Below are 21,851 nucleotides of genomic sequence, written 5' to 3'. Positions count from 1 at the left end.
ATGTGAAAAAGTGCCTTTTGAGATTAGAGCAAGATTTTCTAAAGGATACTCCTGATTTATCTTTACTTGGATACAATACATATAGAACATATTAAGGTGTGTAGTATGAAACTTTCATTCTCACAGTCATTTGAAAGATAGTTTCTAAGGTTTTGTTTTCTGGTATCTTTCTCTGTACATAACTGGAACTCTTCTTTCTCTGTAGAAGAATAATTTAAATTTTCTAAACATCATAGTTTATTATTTACCATGTGCTGTTTTTGTAACTCTCAGATGGGAAAGAAATTACAATAGTCATTTGTCTGAATTATTCAGTTTGCCTCTACAACTTTGCATAGCTTCTGGGTATTTTCAATCTTCCATTGAAAAAGGTCTGCTTTTTCATATGGTGAGATTATGGGAGAAGGCATGACCCAGTCTGAAACTTTTATGTGTTTTGTCAATAGTATTAGCCTACAATATTAATTGGAATTCAGCATTTAGTTAACATTGATTTAGGGCAGATGTTTAGGGCACATTTATTTGCCTTTTCATGGGAAATTAAATAGGCCAAGCAGAGATCCCTGTGGAATATAGTCATGGTAAAACTTCTTTCTCTAGCACCTGTAGATACTCAGTTTTTCAGTTTTCCATCTCATTCCACCTTTTGATGGTGGAATACCTTTAACAACACTGTATATATACTTTAGCATTAAGTCAGAGTATTATTGACTAACAGAAATTCATATGGTACTTTCTATATAATGTGAGGGTATTTCACAGAGTTCTGGAGATTCCACATAATTTTTTATATTCGTAGTCAAAATATCATAATTTACAGCTGTGATATGTCCTACATTTTCACCTATCCCACCATCTGCCTTAAATCTTTTCTTTCCTTGTGCACCCACAGTGACTTTTAAGATTCCTTGTAAAACCATCACAAGACCTAATTTCTGCTTAAAGGCAACTTAATCTTCATTGCCAAGTAGGTATGAAAGTTACTACTCAAAAAGTTTCCAATCTTTTCTTCTATTTAACTCTGTACTTTTAAAAAATGTGTATCACCTTGGACTGTTTTTCTGTTTGTGGTGGTTTCACCTTGATAGATAGCTAAACTCCACCACAACTGCTCTCTCACTCCCCTCTTCAAAGGAAGGGGGGATAGGAGAAATTATAAAGGAAAAAAGGGCTCATGGAAAAGGCTCATGGGTTGTGATAAGGATAATTTAATTAAAGGGAGAAGTGGGGGGGGGGGGGGGGGGGGGGGACAAGCAAAGGCCACACAGAAGCAAAGACGGAGAAAAAAGATATTATTCTCTACTTGTCATCAGCTAGAGATGTTCAGACACTTCTTGGGAAATGAGGCATCAATACATGTAGCGGTTGTTCGGGAGGACAGACATTTTCATAAGAAGAGCCTCACCTTCTCTTTTCTCTTACCCAACTTTTATTGCTCAGTGTGACACCACATGGCATGGAATATCCTTTTAGTCAGTTTAGGTCAGCTGGCTGCCCTGGTGATGTTTCCTCCCCACCTCTTGCCCACCCCCAGCCTGCTGGCTCTTTTGGGGGCCAGGGAGAGGGAAGAGCGAGAGGGAGTCTTGATGCTGTGCCAGTATTGCTCAGCAATAGGCAAAAAAATGGTGTGGTATCAGTGCTGTTCTAGCTACAAGTGCAGAGCACAGCCTTATATGGGTCACTGCAGGGAAAGTTAACTCCATCCCAGCCAGACCCTGGAGGTTTTTATTAGGTGTATTTTAGATCTGTGAGTCAGGGTTGGGGTGCTGCATGTCATTAAAGAATTCTAGGTGGGATTCATCAAGTATAAAATAAAGGGCAGAGCTTTAGAGATTTTGCAGCACGTTAATGTTTTACTGTTGGTGATGGTTATTGGTTCAGAGATGAGGGAGAAAGCGAGGTTCTGAGAAACAAAACATCTCCACTGATTTTGCACTAAAATCTCTACAAGTTTTTGTTGTTGTGGTGGTGGTGGTTTTGTTATTGTTAGTTAGTTAGTTAGTTTGTTTGTTTGTTTGCTTTGTCTGTTTTTATGGATGAATCGAAATATCTGGAGATTGCTTTTAATTCTCCTACCATCGGTTCTGTCTCTTAAGGAACATGAAGAATGTTTAGGGTGAGAATAAATACCAGGGAATGGGATTGAAACTCTCCTTCATCGATGTACAGATTTAAACACTCATTTAAAAAAAAAAAAAAATCAAACATGAACACAATTTACCACAGTCATCACTGAAAAGCAAAATTTTATTTATTGTAAGAGTATTATATATTATGCATTATGAGAGTTTTTTTTACTATAATAGTCTTCCATTCAAGATTGTCCACAAAGAAATACTTTTGTGCAGAAGGTACTTGCTATTATCATACACACAGTACTACATTTTAGTCCCTTCATCTAATCACTAAGCTACATATGTATGGGAAAAATTACCTAAAGTATTTACTGAGAGTAGAATGATTTATGTACAATCTCTATTCAGTTTATTTTCTCTAAAAGGCTTTGTTGTCTTTTTTTTTTTTTTTTTTCTCAAAAGTATCCCATATTCTATATAAAACAAATTCTGTAACATTCAATCTGAGTGACTGTTCCTGCTTTTTCATCCTACCTTTTCTCTTTATCCATAATAGTGTTTCTGAAGTAGCTTACACTCTCCTTGCTCAATACCCATTTTCTGATTCTTAGACATATTACTCTCTTTTCAATTCAATTTTGTTTGACTGTTTGTCTGTTACAGTTCTACTCTTTGAACCGGGAATAATTGTCCATGTTTAATTTACTTAGTATGTCTATGGTTATAATATTAAATGATCCTTTATTATTCAAGATCCCATGTATTTGGAGCTATTGGGTAACTACAGATGCTTACAAAAAAAAACGCATTTGCTAGCCAGCAAGGAAAGACACTAAAAGCTTTGCACTCAATCCATGTGTTTTTTAGGCTTGGAATGGCAATGCATGTGACAAGTCATATGTTCAACCTGTCTGCAGGAGTTAATGCGTTTTGGGGAAATAAAGTAATTAGAAGTATATTAAACCAATATAGTGGGAAAGACAAACAGTTTTTCAATGCACTAAATTTCTCAAAAGAGACAAAATTGTATTTTTTCAATATAAGCAAATACGCTGAGATGTGTTTTGTCAGAGAAACTGTTTCAGGCTATTTACTTTGAGTGTAAAGGAGCTTTCTTAGAGTGAATGCACTTTCTCCAAGACTATTATTCTTTCCAATTTCAATAATAGCTAACTGCATTCAAAATACATTTTCATTACTTGTAACTGTTTATCAAAATGCAAATGATAACATTGCTAGTAAATATAACTTTGTTTAAGAAAAAATAAGTAAATTTAGTCATATGTGCTGAAATGATCCATTATTTCTATAAACAGAGCCTATCTGATACCTCAGCAAGATCTTGGCATCCACATGTTAGAATTTGTCAGCTTGTTTTCCAGAGTTTGAACTCCGGCAGTCTAAAATCATTGGGTCTGTTATGTTCATATGAAAATCAGCCAGGAAAGTTAAATTTACATAAGCATATTATCCTATCAATGTCCACCAACACCTATTTTGCCCATTCTTATATATGATCCAGACTGCCAGTTCTGTTTTCAGACATTTCCAGATACTTGCTCAATCTTGTCAGTTTGCCTATCTCTAAAAATACATCTATTGGCAAATACTGTGCCTGCTTTTTTCTATTTACATAAGAACATAAAAATGCTAAGATTATTCCCTTCCAAAATTTTAATTCTGTTTTCCCAGGTTGGGACTACACTGTGAAAACCTGAAGGGTCTTTATTGATGAGCAATACCTCATTGTTCCTTCTTATTATGATGACATGTAAATCAACTGAGAACATCCCAGAAAAATAATGAGCTTGCTGGATGTATAAACTTCTCAGAGCACTTGATTGAGACAAAAAGCCTTTTTAGTATCTTTAAGTAACCACTGTAGTTCATGAACACCATAATGAAAATAATAATAATAAATCATGTAATAGCTACTTGAACAGAAAGGTTAATTTCATTAAAAAAAAAAAAAAGAACAAGTAGTTCTAGAATTTTGGTACAATTTCTGGTTAGTGCTAGCAGGTTGCCCTTTTCTCAGTCAGTACTTAGAAGACTGTAAATTGTAATACAATTTACTGACAACAGAAAAATATTAAAGGAATTCAGGAAGTTCAGTGGGTCAGAATCTCCTGTAATGCTGGTACTGCTCCACTGAACTCCCTGAAGTCAGGGAATTTGTGCCAATGCTCATCAGAAAACAGATCTTGGTATGCTCAAAATTATGTTTCAGGATGCAATATCTAAACATTAAGGGTAATGACATAGGAAGATCTTATTTCAAGAATTTATTTTTCCTAAACTTTGGTCAAACATATAGAAAGGTTTCCTGAAAATAAACAGAAAGATTGTAGAATGGATTTGGTCTACAAGGTAATTTTGACTTGGAGGGACAAGGATCTTGGATTAGATCTTGCAGTCAAATTGCTGCTATTGTTGGTGATACAGAAAAGGAAAGAAGGCAAATGAAGGCAGAACAGCGAGCAGCTGTGAATTTGCTAATTGCTTATGGCTTTTCACACTGCATGTTGTTAAATTGTCATATATTTATTTCTGCAGATAGCTGTGGATGCTGTAAATTTGCACGTGTTTAGGAAGGAATTCTTAGCAATGAAGTGCTGTTAATACCAAAATTATAAAATTTTGTTTGGGAACCTCCTGAACCGTAAATGATGGGTGGCTGGGAGAGAGAGGCATCATCACCTCTCTCAGAGGTGTTATCAGAGAGGTGTCATTGCATGTTTCCTGTGTTTTTATTGTTGTCTCTTAATTTCCTGGTGACTCGGGATACAGGATGCAGGCCCAGGCAAACCCTGATAGTAACAGATATCAGAAAGAATAGCTCACTGCAGCTTGCTACTTGTTTGTAATTTTTTAAAATTCAATAACTGATTTCTGAGATAATACCTGGCTTTTGAGGGTTTTGTGGGAATTTGGAGAAGACAAAGAACTATTTGACCTATTGAGACTTCCTGTTACATCATTTTTCCCTAAGTCACTGCTAGATTGATGATGCCTTAAAAATATGATGTGAAAATGCATTTCAAGTGTTTATTACCATTTCAATGAAAAAGTACTTCCAAATCATCTGTTTTGATGACATTTCCCCTAATTTTAATTTTTCAAAGCCCTTTTGTCTTATCTTCGTGACCAAATAACAGAGGTGGACATCTGTTCCAGCGTTGAGAAAACTTTTCAGTTAGGCCTTCCTAAATGTTTTTATCTTTAAGCTGCATTCCCTCACTTTTGCCCATACTGGAATTTAGTCAATTAATCCTAAAAAAAATTGTTTTGCTGACCTTCCTAAAACATTTTAATACAACTAACAATTGAAAAAAAAAAAAGAAAAAAGAAAAAAGAAAAAAAGAATGAAAATTGTAAATAGGAGTCTAATGAGACAAAAATAGTGTGACTATAAGATATAATAGAGTTTTATTGCTAGTGAAATAGCTAGATGTGAAAAAATGTGAGGGATTTTAGTGATATTATTTTCAGAGAGTTGCAGCTCAGTGGCAATCAATATTATATTTTTCAAATTGTATAAGCTATTCAAACATTTTTTAAAAGCTCTCAGAAATTTGGAACTGAAAACAACTCTTTCAATCTAAGACTCATTTATGCACATGACTAAGACGTATTTTTGTGTATGTATTGAGCAGTTTTGTATTTCTATAGTTAATACTTTCAGTGATGATTTATAAATTGATGAGTCATTGTAAAGATGAACAATTAAATAGAGTTGTGATCTCAGTTTAGGAAAGATGATGAATGCAGTTCATCATAAGCCTGCTCCTGTAAAACACTAATCTTCTCTCTAAGCTGTGCCAGTTCCCACAAGAGCACAGATCTCTTTTGCTTTGCAAGTTGATCTGTACAGAAAGAATGCTGATCTGCCATGTAAAACAACTGTGATAGATATCTGACAGGATAGCACTTTGTCATTTAAGGGAGTTGTTTTGTTTTATATAAAATTAATGTTATAAGACTGTGAAAATGTGTCTAAAAAGTGAAATATTCTATTAGAGTTCCTTTGCCAACTAGAACTGTTTCTGTTGTACCTCTTCAGCTCTTACCATAATGCTGTCTTTATCAAAGCCCACCTAATGTGTCATGTACTCATTCCTCAACTTGAACATTCCTCATTCCTCAACAATGTGCCTTCCATATGATTCTCACTTAAAGCAATAGCATATCTTAACAGAGAGAAGCTATTTTAAGTGTCAACAACATAAGAGAGATTTACCAGGATACTGGATTTAACACCTATAATTGGCTGTAATATTAAATTTTGTGCATGTAAAGACTGCAAATCTTCACTACAGTAAAGTTGCCATCAAAGTTCTTATTCTTATGAATAAGATTCATAAGAATATTCATTCTTATGGGGCTGTTGTAGCCAAGTTACACTACTGTAATGTTAATCTACCAACCTTTCGCTCTTAGGAGCCACTGCAGAAAAATGACTTGCAGAATTAGTTGATCACATGTATACATACAGCTCAGTCTATAAGCACTTGTAGTCAGCCTGCAAATTTTAAGTCTGGTCCCTTACTGGAATGATGTTGAGAAGGTTGCATCATAATGTACAGTACTCTGTACATTCTGACAAAGGTTATCTGCACCACACACAGAGTTCACATGGGAAGTTTATTCTAACCTTAGGGAACAACTAGTTCTGACACATTGGTAATGTGGGGAGGTGACACATATGCAAATACGAATATAGTTATGCAAACAGCAAAGGTTCTGCTCTAAAAATGCTAGGATAGGCTGTTCAGTATTTCCAGGACAGCAACTGAACATATACAAATGCCTGAAAACATAGTAAGAGGTGTATATTTGGTTTCCAGGATCAGTGGTTTTGGCGAGTCAGAAACAACAGGGTGATGGATGGATACCCCATGCAGATTACCTATTTCTGGAGAGGACTGCCTCCAAGCATTGATGCAGTTTATGAAAACAGTGACGGGAATTTTGTCTTCTTTAAAGGTAAGAAAAGCCAGACTTTGTGTAATACTTTTGACTGTGATGGTTTTTTTTGGAACATACTTACTTATTTGTATTAATGGTTTGTAAATAATGTTAGAAATTTGTAGCTAACTAAAGAGTATATAAGTTAGGTTTTCTCATCCTGTCTACTGCAGCTTTAATTTATGCTTACCCTTCAGAGTATCAGATCATTTACTCTGACATATTCTGTAAAAATTTAGAAGCATAAATACAAGACATTGCAATGCAGTGATCTATGATGAAATCTTTTTATGGAAAATGTGGATCAGAAGCAAGAATGAACACAGTTGCCCATGTTTTCATGTTGTTCTCCTTGCTCTTCTTTCTTGTTACAAATGATATTTGCATATATATATTTAAATGGCAGCTGATCTACATATATCTTACTGTATTGCACTGTAATTATTTCATATGAGAACTGTGATGTTAGGAATTTCAGGTGGGAAATGAATTCATAACAAATATATTTTTCACAGATGTATCAAGTATTTTTGTAAAAGTATAAATTCCAGAAAATGTTGTATGGATTGAATTATTGCTAATAATTCTTTTCAGTTTCACTCCCAGCATCAGTGGTTCTTTAAATCTAATTTAGATTTAAATCTAGATTTAGATTTAATGAGCAAAATTAATTTAATGAGCAAAATTAACAAATTTATATTGTCCTATATGATAAATAAATACCCATATAGCAATTAAAGAGTGAAAACCATGTAAAATATGTTTTATAATATAATATTTTAGGAGAAGAAATAAGAAACTTCATAGGTATTTGTAAAACTTCAGCTTTTATTTGTGTTGTGAGTGATTCACTTGTTAACTTATCACAAAAAGGTAGAAAAAATGTTTTTTGTTATATCATAAATTAATCCTTTTTTTAAAAGCAGAAAAGTTAACAGGGAGATAGAAGTAATATTTCATTCACTATGGAAATGTTATCACCTTTAAAATGCTAAATGGAAAATGCTTAATAACATGCAGAAATACTACATAATAGTACAATGAAGATGAACTTTATGTTCTACTAATAGCCAAACAATTTTTTGTGTGTGTGTGAATTGCAAGATATATTACATTCCATGCATTTTCTATTTGCACAACTTCAAAAGAATATATACTTTTATTTATGTTACCATAAAATAAACGTAATGTCATAAACTGGGAAGTCAATAAGATCAGGAGTCATGATGAAAGTATCACCAAATCTGCATTCCTCTATTTGATTTTTGTGTCTGCTGGTCATGCAAGGATAGAGGGATTATTCTGTACATTCTCCTTCGCTCATCATTGTTACATAGAGCAAAGGAACCATTCTGTGCATATCAGACCTCTTCCTTGATAATTCTGGGATCCCCACTGCTTGACCTTCAGGCAGAAATGATCAAGCTAGCCTTACCTTTGCTTTCCTTTCATTTCCTTCCCTGTGACCTAAAAATATTTTATTATTTAAATCTTTATCCAGTGCTGACTGACTCGTGTTAGGCCCTGGAGGAATGGGTTGGTTCAACAATCTGTACATTACAGATAACAAAACAACAGGAGGTGCTAAGAGGATTTTTTTCATTTTTTTTACCTGTGAAATGAAATAATCTAGATTAATTAAAGCAAACAGAAGCAACAAGATGGTGTTCCTATAAGTCAGAAAACTATGTTCTTTTCCATCTTCCTTATCCCCAGTGTATGCTCTCTGAGTTCAGACCAGATGATTTTGTGCCTTATAGATGACATCATACACTTGGATTTTGCTACAGATATTTTTCCACTTGCTTTTCATTCAAAGTTCCTTTCTTTGTTGTTGTTATGTTTTGTTTTGTTTTGTTTTTCAATGACATCTGTATTGTTCCATTGTTTGCCAAAGTCAAAAATACTTCTATTTTCTTTTTTGATTTTTTTTTCTGAATTTTTGCTTCTCAGTCATGAAGAATAAGCTCTTCATGATTTTCAATATCTACCTGATAGTGTTTGTCCACCACTGTAATTCATGTTTTCCTGCTGCCACAGAATCAATAGGTTCATCTGAGTCTTTTCTATGCATGTCCTTGAAAATTCCTGCTAACCAAGGATCTCAGCTGATTTGTGAAACATGATTGCAGAAGTCTGTAGGTAGCAATCCTCATCTCATTTCTTCCATTCCCTTACAAAATTTCTTCCTGGGGAAATAGTATATGTCTTCCTCCCAAGGTTGCTAGCAATAGACAAGCTGATTGTTGCTGAGATGATGAGCAAATAGAACATGTTACCTAGGTAGTATGCTTTACCAATGGAAAAAAATGGTGAAACCAAGTAAGTTCTAGTAGGAGCTCTAAATCTGAAGTTTGTCATACAGATATGTTCACAGAGCACAGATCTAAGCCGACATTTATGTCCATTATTCAGAGAAAAAAAAATAGAATCAATGGAGTGAATGCCATCACAAGGCTTGGACGGGGTTAACATCACAGTGTGCTCAGAAAACACTCACCAGATCGCCTCACTTTAAGACTGATCAGTTCTTCACCACAGAAAAGTGTCATGATCAAGTGACGACAGCATTGACTTGCAGGTTTTTAAATAAAGCCTCCAATACTTCTTCTCAAGTTATCAGTAACATCCAGTGTTTTCCAATAAATTATAGACTATTCAATCTCAGCCATGTGCTGGAGAAACATGTCAGTGTGTAAATATCCTCCCTTCAGAACTCCCTTCTGAAGGCACACCTTACATCTCCGTTGCTCTCTTTCACTCACTTTGGAGTGAAATTCCTATTGTGAATGTCCTGGTTTCAGTTAGGACAGAGTTAATTTTCCTCCTAGTAGCTGGTAGGGTGCTATGTTTTGGATTAGGATGAGAAGAGCGCTGATAACATGCTGATGTTTTAATTGTTGCAGAGCAGTGCTTACACCAAGCCAAGGACTTTTCGGCTTCTCGCTCTGTCCTGCCAGTGAGCAGGCTAGGGGTGCAGCAGGAGCTGGGAGGGGACAGACCCAGGACAGCTGACCCAAACTGGCCAAAGGGGTATTCCATACCATCTGACATCATGCTAAACAATATATAGGGGTGGCTAGCCAGGGTGGGGGGCCGGCTGCTCAGGGATAGGCTGGGCATCAGTCAGCGGGTGGTGAGCAATTGCATTGTGCATCACTTATTTCGTACACATTATTATTAGTAATACTATTATTATTATTATTATTATTATTATTATTATTATTATTATTATTATTATTATTATTATTATTTTCCTGTCTTAATAAACTGTATTTATCTCAACTCACAGGCTTCACTTTCCCATTTCTCTCCCCCATCCCAGAGAGGGAGAGGGGCGGGTGAGCGAACGGCTGTGTGGTGTTTAGCTGCCGGCTGGGTTAAACCACAACAGTCCTTTTGGCGCCCAACGTGGGGCTCGAACCCACGACCCTGAGATTAAGAGTCTCATGCTGGTAGCTTGTTGTACAGTGGGGCTTCTTCAGCACGGACCACCTCCTCCTCTGATGATATCCCAAAGTATTTGCCTTCTGGCCAGTCCATAATCAATTCCAAGATTCCTGGGTGACTGGGGTTTCCTATTCGAGCCCGCTGAGTAATCAGTGCAACCCACTTGCTCCATGTAGCATCAGTTGCTTGATGTGTAGAGGGGACCCTTCCTTTGAATATCCAGCCTAGTACCGGCAGTCGGGGTGCCAGGAGGAGCTGCGCTTCAGTACCGACCACTTTCAAAGCAGATCAAACTCCTTCATATGCTGCTAATATCTCCTTTTTGGTTGGAGTATAGCAGGCCTCAGATCCTCTGTATCCCCGACTCCAAACTGAAACCAGGACAGTGAAACAGGGTCTGGACATCTTCCATGACTGAACAGTTTTCTACTTCTGCTTTCTTTTTTGTGGAGCAATACCTCCACTGTCCGGGGTCAGAGGAGGGAGGATTAATCCAATTTATTCATATGTGATTGATAGTGAGTAATTGCAACTTTGTTTTTGCGTGCATTCCTACACTGTCATAGGTTCAGGACAAAAAAATATTCAATCTTAGGCCAATAACACTTCTGAGAAACGTTCAATGTAGACCTTGTGAAACATCCAGGATAGGAACATTCTGTTGATCTCTTTAGGAATCCACAAATCTCATTTACTTTCAATAATCTATGCTCTATTTCCTTCTTATGAGGACACGTGGGTTGTCTGGAGATGAGAAGGCTAAGAGATGACCTTATTATTCTCTATGACTTCTTGAGGAAAGGAAACAGACAGGGAGGTGCTGGTCCCTTTTTCCTGGTAACTAATAACAAGATATACAGGAATGGCATGAAGCTGGTCCAGGGGAAGTTCAGACTAGATATAAGAAAACATTTCTTTACCATGACAGAGGTCAAACACTGGAACAGGCTTCCCAGAGAGGTGGTTGATGCCCCATGCCTGTCAATGTCCAAGAGACATTTGGACAATGCCCTCAATAATATGCTTTAACTTTTGTTAGCCCTGAAGAGGTCAGGCAGTTGGACTAGAGGGTCTCTGAAGGTCCCTTCCAACTGAACTATTCAATTCAATTCAATTCAATTTGATTTGATTCAATTCTATCCTATTTGATTAAATTGAATTTGATTTGATTCGATTTGTTTCAATCTTTACCTTTTGAGACAGAAAACATCAAGTTTGAAATAGTTGATTTAAATGATAAAGCAAGTTTAGATCTTCATAAATTTTTTTTTTTAATTAGTATGATATTTTTCCTATTTATGTGTAAACAGTTGTATTTGTATTAGTAGGCTTCTGTTTTACACTAGTAGAAATATAAAATAGTACAGGTATAAAAAGATTTTAAATGTATATATATATTTTTAAATGGGAGCTATGTTGTAAAATATGAGCCATATGCAAATAATCTGGGATGGCAACTCAGGATGGAATATTTATTTATGATCCTTTGAAACATCTGTATAGCTTAATTTTTTACTGTGGGAAATGTAGTTATTCCTTACTTGTGCTATTAAAAATCTTTCAGTATGTTTATACCTGTTCAACATTACTCTTCTGAGAATATTTGAGGAGCATTTGAGATCACATATAATATGTTAGATATCCATAGAAAATATAGCTAAATCAAGTTCAAGGCTATTGGATCAAGGGTCTTCTTCGGTTTTGAAATTTCCTTGGTTTTGATGTTTTTCTCTTTAAAAATTTAACTAGTTTCATATACTTTTTTATTAATATTTATTTATAAAAGGAAAAATAATTGTAAAAATTCAGTGGCATGCTTGTAGTGCAAAGCTGTAAAGTGATACTTGCTCATTTTGTGTAGCTTAAGATACTTGGCCTGCCTCCTTGTGACTCATAATGCTTATAAAGTACTTAACAATCTGGTGGACAGTGGCTTATAAAAAGCAGCTGTTTACATTCTTGTTATTATTCATTGCTGGTGTCTATGCTGAATGATAATAAGAAGATGGCACCAGAACTATACTTTTTTTTTTTTTTTAAATGAGGAAATGTGAGTAGTAAAATTTATTCTCCATACCTGTGGGAATTTATATAGTGCTAAAAATGAAATTGTCAAGCCATCTGTGCTATTGAATGTTATGGTAAACCAAATGTAGCAATAGAAAGGCTGCTGTAAAACATAGTACCAGTGCCACCATCATAACTTTCAACTGCACTTTTCCCACTGCTTGGCAATTCTATTTTGAAAAATATATTTACTATAGTGTTGGATAATGGAGCAGAGAAGTGCCAGAGACAAGATGGGGGAAAAAAGAGAATGAGATAAAAGGAAGCAAAAATAGTAAGTTGGGGATACTAGTGAGAAGATGCTTGATCCTGGCTTGCAAGACCAAAGTTAAGAACAAAAGTAACTGGAGAAAAAACCCTCCAGAATTAGATATTCAAATTCTAACTGGTTTCAGACAGAAACCGGTTCAGAATAGAAGTCCTAAAAGTTTTTATAATCTTGGCTTATCATGGCCTATGTAGTGATTATATGCTATATCCTGCACAGGTCTTGCAGTACAGATATTATAATTGCATATACCATGAACAAACATGACTTGGTTGCTGACAACCCTGGAGCACAACCATTCAGCATTCTGATGCTAAAAAGGAATGGTTATGGTTTCTAAAATCTGCATAATTTTTTGCAGTTGTCAGTCTGGAGACTATCTGGAGTTAAATATTTGGTATTTTAAGAAACGCATTGCAATACAGATAGTCTTTATTTCCAGTAATTTTTTAAGAATGTCAAAGATAGATGCTTAGAAACTTCAAGTAATTGCAGTCACAGTTCATCTTTTTCAATTGTTTTCCTATGGTGATGATATTTAACAAAGCATTACTGAAAAAAGTAAGACATTTTGACTTTTTTGTCACTTGCTTCATTCTCAGCTTGTGACCTTACCATTCTGCTTGCTGGTATATTAGATCTTACAGTAGGGAATAAATGCAGAGAGATGAAACATTCTGAAGGCTGGCCAGACTTCATGAAACATGTGGTGCTTTATTAAACTCTGTGAGAATAACAAACCTACCAAACAGACCTTGAAAAACAAGTTTGTTAAATAAATACAGTGCTAATTTCTGTCTGGGACATAGAGTAGGACTCTGATCAAGCATTATTTATGTATAAGAAGGTTGAAACTATTATTATTTTAGTCTTGTTATGTATTCTTTATTTCCATTGTAATCACAGTTTATGAAGTGTATTGATTATTTAAGTGTGGAAGTGGAATATGAACCAAACGATAGCTTACTGACTTGCGGGTTCATTTTTAGTACATTTTAAGATACATAAATATCATTTAAAAGTAAAGGAGTTAATTTTCTTTATAGTCATGCATCTTTTGCACTGATTTTCAGCTTTAACTCCTAATATTTGGTTCAGAGTTTGAACGCTTCTCATTCTTGCTGCAACTTTTCTGAAATTCTCTGATCAACATCTGAGGGACAGACGCTAAACAGAAAAAAAAAAAAAGTTAAAATGGGCATTCAGGTGGAACATTTGGGTTTCTTATATACAGACATTCCCATTAACAATCAACAGAGTTGTAGCAGACTAAATATATCTTCCAATGCAAATGTTAAACTCAATGCCCTATAGTTAGAATCAATAGAAGTCTTGCCCACATATGTTAAAGCTCTCAATGTCCTACTGTCTCCATTTTTGGTAGTGTATTTTATACAGTTAAATTTACCTTCTGTCTAATTACCCCAAAGCAATTCACTTCCTGTCAGAAATTTTGTGAAGAAGGATTTAATTTCTCACTTATGTCATGTTTTTCCTTTCTTTACCTGCTCATACTTCAGTATATATGAACATTTAACAGATACCTTGCTTAGTACTGCTGTCCACTAAAGTGTGCGCTCAACCGCTGTTTTGTTTTACTGTGATCTGATCTTGTTAATAGCTGAGTTTGTTGGGTATGGCTGATAATGATCAATTCCTAACAATTGACTTTACTTTTATTCCTTGTGAGGCACAGGAAAAGGTAATGGCATTACATACATCACAGCATATGCCTCTCAATGCTGTCCAACAGCTGTCATTTTGAATGATCTTCTGAAACAGAAATAAGCTGGCTCTGTATCATTCACTGGATCCCATCTGTTGTTCACACCATAAGTACCAACTACTAAGGTCCAAAATACATGGCTTCTCTTACTGTTGCATTTGAAACTGCCATTATCATCCGAAGCCTTCTGTGTCTGGTCATCTGAATTGGCAGAAGGATAAACCACATGGGAGGAGAGACAATGAAAGACTAGAGATGCTCACCCTCATCATCATACCCTATATAAGTGAGTTTTGTAGGGAATCTCAGTAAAGGTAAATATCAGGTTAGCACAGACCTTAATCCTAGGTCAATACAGACCTTAGCTTTTCGTGACTGTTCTTAGATCTCTATGTCCCTTTTATTTTCAGTACTTCAGATGTCTCTGTATGTATTTGTTCTTAGAACCCTTTCTTCCTTCAACTGACAGAGGGAGAAGATGGATCTGTTGAGCAAACTGTAGTGTCTATGTTTGGAAGTGGGTGGCAAGCAGCTGTAAAGAAGCTGATAAAAAATTTACTCTGGAAACCCAGCATAGGAGGGACTGAAACTATATCCCTTCTCCTAATTAAAACTGTGATAAAATGAAAGCATGCTTTACATCACTACAGTACAAACAGGGATATAAAGAAAACCTCCCGTTAAGCAAATATTTAATACCACTGAGGGATAGCTAAAATATAAAAACAACTGCAAAACAGTGTTCTGGACTTTCCCTCTTGTTGACTCTGGCATACACCTGATCCTATGTCTTTGGAGTGATATTACATTTCCTTATAAAATAATTATGCAGCACAGCGCCTTAACCTCCTAAGTCTGTGTAACAGCCTGCCTAGCCTTACAGGTAAATATAATAACTAACATAAACAGCCATGATTTTATCTTTTAAGATCTCTTTCTAAAAGTGTCTGAGGAAAATATATTTTATCATAGAATCATAGAATGGTTTGGGTTGGACAGAACCTTAGAGATCATCTAGTTGCAATCCCCCTGCCACAGGCAGGGACACCTTCCACTAGATCAGGCTGCGCAAAGCCCCATCCAACCTGTTTTGTTTTTTTTTTCCCTTAAATTTTAAACATCATCATAAATAACACTGGACAGACCAAGGTGAAATAACCAATAGGGCTATATATACATATACAATAGGCCAATCCAGTATTCAAGGACCTTCCCTAGACTTTTCTGTAATGTAACTCAGAAGGGTCTACATCGCATCAGAGAACCTTCCCCTTCAGTGTTGTTATTACAATTAGCAGCACTTTTTAGAAACACAGATGAAGGTAGTCCTTTAAAGAGAAAATAAACATGTTTCCTACATGATGGAGGCTGTAGTCTAGCTTACAAAGAATGTCCCTGTGATAACATAAAGCAAAAAGAAGACAGGCCCTAAAGCAAGTTCTTCAGATAAATACTAAAACACAGATTACACTCCATTTTCCCTATTTCTTGGGGGGATAGGAGGATCTTTATTACCTTTTTTCAGCCTGAGATGTCTGTGTTTGAAAGAGAAATTTTTACTGAAAAGACACAGGTGAGATATGTATTTTGAAGATTAATTAGAAGAAAGTAAAAATATACAAATGAAAAGATGGTTGCAGAAATAGGTCAGGGGGCACAGTATGTTTAAAAGACCTTAGGGAAGAGTCTGGAAGACAGCAGAATTATTGGGGATGGCACTAGTCTAAAGGCTTATAATATGAGGTAATGAATTTGGTGATACGAGTCATGGAAGTGTTCATTGAGGAAGAAGAGCTTGGATAGGAAGCTGGGGCAAACTGAAGGTGGGAAAATGGAGTGTTAAGAATCGCAAGAGAGCACAGGAAGCATCCCCTCCAAAAGCAGGTACAGGGAAGCCTATACTAGAAAATATTGTTGTAAATTCTGCTTTTGTAGACATGTTTACAGCTACACAGACAATATATTCAGCTAGTAACTGAAACAGTAGGGATTCAACCACTGAGCATTGCTGTCCAGGAGGCACTAAGCCTAAACTGATATTTAAAACAGATTAGGTAATCTGAGGTTTGTGTAGACATTTGCATACCAGCTAGCATCACACAACTACCTTGTGTTATCATCATATACTAAATCAATTGTGTGGTTTTCAATGATCCACTACGCAAAACCAAAGGTTAAATGTTATTGCCACTGGTACTAAAGGCAACCACTCATTAATTTCAGAAGCACAGCATTTTCACCAGTGGGATTCAGAACCTTAGTTTGCAGTCTTTAGGCCACACTGAGGATATGAATGTGAATATATAATATGAAAAACTATTTTAAAATCTACCTGTACATTATGTCTAAGTAATTTAACTTTTTCAGGAGAAAAAGAACACAGTCATAAAAGTATACAGTTTATATGAGGATAAGAATTTCTATTTTTTATTTATTTGTCTTCTTATCTGATTTTGTCTTAAAATTAACTATTTTTTTTCCTCGTTCAACATTATATACTATTGTATAGTACTGCTGTAAATTTATTACATTACTGTTCACAGAGACCTTTAAAGATGACTTAATTTTCACTCTGGGTTTGATCTCAGTAAATGGCATAGAATAGATGGTATTAGAATATGTGGTCCTATTTGTGGTCCTTTTTGATAATAGATGTTTTATAAATACAAGGTATCTGTAATATATTTCATTTTCTAAGGTATTTTATTTTGCATTATCTGCAGTGATATAATATTTTTCATTTCAATGTTTTTAGCACAATTACTGTACCCTATGGGTGTCTTTCTTATTTCTTTAGAATGTATTCATTTCAATACTGAGAGTTCTGAAGACTAACACCTATATATGTATGTGTATATATATGCTTTTGTACAGGTAACAAGTTCTGGGTTTTCAAGGACACTACTCTCCAGCCAGGGTATCCTCATGATTTGATAACACTTGGAAGCGGAATTCCTTCCCATGGTATTGATTCAGCAATTTGGTGGGAAGATGTTGGGAAAACCTACTTCTTCAAAGGAGATAGGTTGGTATAGGAATTCTTCAAGGAAACAATTTGGTGGATGTCGACTAAGCGTGTTAATCTTTTCTGTTATTTCCCTAAAGAAGTTGAGCCACTTCAACAGCTCAGTGGTTTTTGTGGACGTAGTTAATTCCTCCTGCACAGAGAGCCATACTTCTTTCATATTTCTTATAACCTGTATTATAATTATGTTAGCATACTGAAATGAGGTGTCTCTTTCCAGTGGAAAGTTATGATTTAGAAGTCAACAGGCAAGTCACAGTTGTGACAAATTTAAATTTAAATATTCCAAGTAATGTAATTAGCTTGCACTCTCACTTTATTTGGGTAGTTTCCTGGTGTTTAGTCTTATGTGCACTCTTACCTCCTTTTTAACCTCATTTCTAAACTCTAGCACATAAACAGGCAACGCTTCATTTGAAGGTTTTTAAGGTCAGTGAAAATGGCTTTGTTGCTACTATTTAAAAATGAGATAAGAAAGGAAAATGACAGCTAACCCAGGAAGCTAGAGAACAATTTAAACAGTTCCCTAGGAATTATTTTTAAATAAAGCCTATGGTTTCTTTCAGAAGGGACGCTTATTTTTATGATTAATAAAGAACAGAAGAAAAATGGTAATATCTGAGTTCTCCTCCAGTCCTGAAACTGACTTCCACTTGTCACTTATTGTCTCTGTGTCTTCATTTCCTTGTCTGCAAAAATAAAGGAAAGAATATTTGTCTACTTTATAGAAATGTCAAGAAAACCCATTAGTTTTTGAAGCTCTGCAAGTTATCTGAATGATGGATTTTATAAGTTCAGGATGTTACTATATTTGTTGATTAATATATTCTGGGTGCTCAAGGCACTAATAATAATAAACAATTAATAAACCAATAGAAAACTTATTCTTTCCTAATTATTTTAATGTTTATATTAGTATTGTTAGAAGTATGATTGCTGCTGTTATTACTGTGTGGTACTTAGGATTATGAGACGTTAATAGTATTCTTGGATGTCTTCAGAAATTAATTTAATGCACATCACAGAATATTTTTAGTTTACTAGTTTAGTAGATAACACTATATTTATAATCTTTTAGCAGTACAATAATATTGCTTTACAGACTGCCACAACCAATTGTATTGTTAAAGGTTTTGTTTATATGTTTGTTTTTAAAGAAAAATAGTTCTTCAGCTCATGGTAAAGAAGGTAGAAACTAAGTAAAAATTTAGTGGTGTTTGAAAATTAATTAAGAAAGACACGTGTACAATTTGCTTCCTCTTGTTCAGAAGATTGATTATTATATTTTTTTTCATGTAAGTTCATTTTCAAATAACAATTTCCCACCTCCACACACCTGGGAAAGTATGTACAGTAGGAATCTTACATGACCTGCACTTGCCTTAGTCTTTATTCAGCAGTGTCCTTTTATATTTCCATGCACAAACAGTTATTTATAGTTAACAGTTTCAATAATAATAATAATAATAATAATAATAACAATAACAATAATAATAGGTAATAACATTTTAATAACATAAAAATAACTTTCAGGAAAAAAAATATGTTGGCAAAGAAGTTTCAACTTAGAGCTAACAAGCAGAATGAGACTCAGCATGATATAAATGCATTACAGTATGTAAGAAGATCGAAGAACATGAACCTTGCAGAGATAATTGAGCTATTATGGGATATTGACCACCAGTGGGAATAAACCCATATACCACTAAGCTTCTCGATGTGTATTGTTTATATCACAATTTTTTCTTTTTAAAGTTAGAGTTGAATTCTGCTGGTTTTAGTAGTACGTATATATCTACTATAGGGCTGTATCTAATCATGAGAAAGGTATGAATGTAGCTGCTTAGTGGCAGAAGGTAGTAATGAAAGGAAAACAAAACATTATACTAGCATAAAAATAACAATGTTCCTGCTTATGTAACTCAAGGACATGTACACTTGTTTTGATGGTAATCTTCAGTAAAGGAGCTTCAGGGCAGAATCTAGACAGAGTTAAATCTGCCAGAACAATGGTATAAATAAAAAGCAGTTGGAGCAATAAAATATCAAGCATCTAATATTATCTATAAAATTAAAAAATAAATATTTAGAAGTTCAAATAGTAAATGATATTATAATACCTGCATGTCTAAACTAACTCATGAAATGATGATCATTATTATTACTTGAAGTGATCCATTTACACACAAAAGATAACTCTTCCAAGTAATTCTATAAAAGCAAGAGAGGGTCCAAAAAATTGCAGAAAAACATTTTGCCCACTCTTATTCCCCTCCTTAGAACTGAATAGTGTAGGACAAGATGATAACACGGTTGCTGCACTTCTTGACACCTGGCCTTGTTTATGCCCCTGTTCGGTGTGAGTGTTTTTTGCACTTTTTAGTTTAAATGAATCTTTTTTTCATTCATAAAGCTTAGCTTTCTGGTAGTTTACAATATTGTTAAGTAAACAGTATTAACTAGAGGAAAGAACACATTTTAGCAAATGTTTTCCTATATTTTTACAAACCACAAAGTGCATTTTCATTTATTTTCCCCCTGTTACTCTACCAGTCTTTGAGATACGGTAACACAGTTTATATAGTTGGTAAAGCTCAAATCATTCAAGTCATCACTGGGGAGTCTGCTTGTGAACATTTTGCATGCCAAGGAAAGACAGAACTAGGTTTTTCCTTACCCTGTGGACATGCTCATTATTTCAGCACAGACTGAAGAGATAGTATCATGATCAGTCTTTTCCTAATAGGATTTCTCATCAATGCTGAAAAGACAATGCTTTCAGGGCTTTCAAGTGTGTACTGACTGTGTCCTCAAAGATGTTTTTTAATGCAACATATATGTTTGAAAGTCCTATAGGACTGCCTGTTTCCATCCTGCAAAAACATAAAGGCTAGTAAATGGAACTCGCTGGAAGAGCTCCAGGTTGGAAGAGAAGAAATGAAAATGAATGGAATTAAGCAAGAAAGAAAGGGGGTTCTGGGAAAGAGGGACAGAGGAAAAGATAAGATAATTGATAGGAAATGCAGATAAAAATGGAGATTAGAAAATAGAAGATTAAACTCAGTGAAGAGTGAGAACACAGAAATGAGAACAAACAAATGTGGAAAGAGAAGCTAAGGCTGAAGAAATGCAGAGTCAGGACATGAGTAATAGCTATCTGCAGTAGTATTGATTTCAGATCTTTGTTTGCTACTTCTACATGTTGTTTCATTCTCCATGTAAATTCTAAAAGATGTTCCATTTCAAAATAACATTGTTTTGTTGGCTGGTTATTGGTGCATGAACTACTATATTAAGAAATCAGATTATAAAAATGATTTATGCATTTGAAAGAAAAAAATAAATACAAATAATTTTTAGTGTAATTTACCAAATCTGCCACCTTTTAATTTCACTAGAATTTTAAAGCCAGGGAAATGCTGCACAGGGCAAGGTACATAAGAGTTTAGTCTATTCTGTTTTTCAAAAAGATCAAGAGATGAATTGACTAGTTTCTAAGAACCTTCAGAAGGAAAAAAATATTGTCCACTTAAGGACTCTAATCTACCAGGATATATCATAATGACCATTTCTAAAAGCTGAAGTCAAATGGTTCAAATTATAAAAAGGGTCAAGATTTTAGCAGGACTATATTATTAATGCAGGTGATATGGAGAGTGGCTGCCTTTTTAGGTGATTTTTCACAAGAATAAAGCTGAATTTGGAAAACTCCCAGAAAACTATGCTCTAACTTAGTGTAATTTAAATTAGTGGAGCCAATCCAAATATGTAATAACCTACCCAAATATTATAGCAATATACACAGAGAAACTAAGGATACGCTATGATAATACTTAGATGCATACAGCAATTTAATCATCTGCATAAGAACAAAGAAGATATCAACATTATTTCTAAGTGTAAATAAAATCAAAATTTTAAATACTTCTCTGATGTTCAGGTTGCGTAAAATTTGCATAGTGAGGCTTTTTAATTAGAGAAAGGCTGGTTGACAATGATGCACAAGTGCATTTAAAATTTTCTCTTGCATTGTAACAATTTAATAAAATGACCAGCTACAGTAATGTATATTCATAGGGAGTCAAGTTAAGCATGCTGGCATTTTTGTGATTAAAATGTTAGTTAAAACATCTGTGTACCTTTTTTTCATATGCTGCATCTCTTTGTTTCACTGTGTCCTAGACATCAGAATTGCTGTGTTTATAAGTGAGACACAAGTTGATTTAGTTGTCAAAGTGCAAAAATCTTTTATCTTTTTTCAGTATACATGAA

General features: G+C 34.8%; 1 protein-coding gene across 2 annotated transcripts in view; it reads left to right on the top strand.

The window, feature by feature from the left end:
• Positions 1–21,851, top strand: part of MMP16 (matrix metallopeptidase 16) — a 200,228-nt gene that overhangs the window by 163,139 nt on the left and 15,238 nt on the right. For both annotated transcript variants that reach the window (XM_040546312.1, XM_040546313.1), the window contains exons 7-8: positions 6,923–7,061; positions 17,429–17,579. In XM_040546312.1, coding sequence (XP_040402246.1) covers positions 6,923–7,061; positions 17,429–17,579 — 290 coding nt within the window. The remainder of the gene's footprint in view (positions 1–6,922; positions 7,062–17,428; positions 17,580–21,851) is intronic.

This window comes from Cygnus olor, chromosome 2 (assembly GCF_009769625.2).
Source record: "Cygnus olor isolate bCygOlo1 chromosome 2, bCygOlo1.pri.v2, whole genome shotgun sequence".
NCBI classification, from domain to species: Eukaryota; Metazoa; Chordata; class Aves; order Anseriformes; family Anatidae; genus Cygnus; species Cygnus olor.
This window is presented reverse-complemented; position numbering and strand designations above follow the sequence as displayed.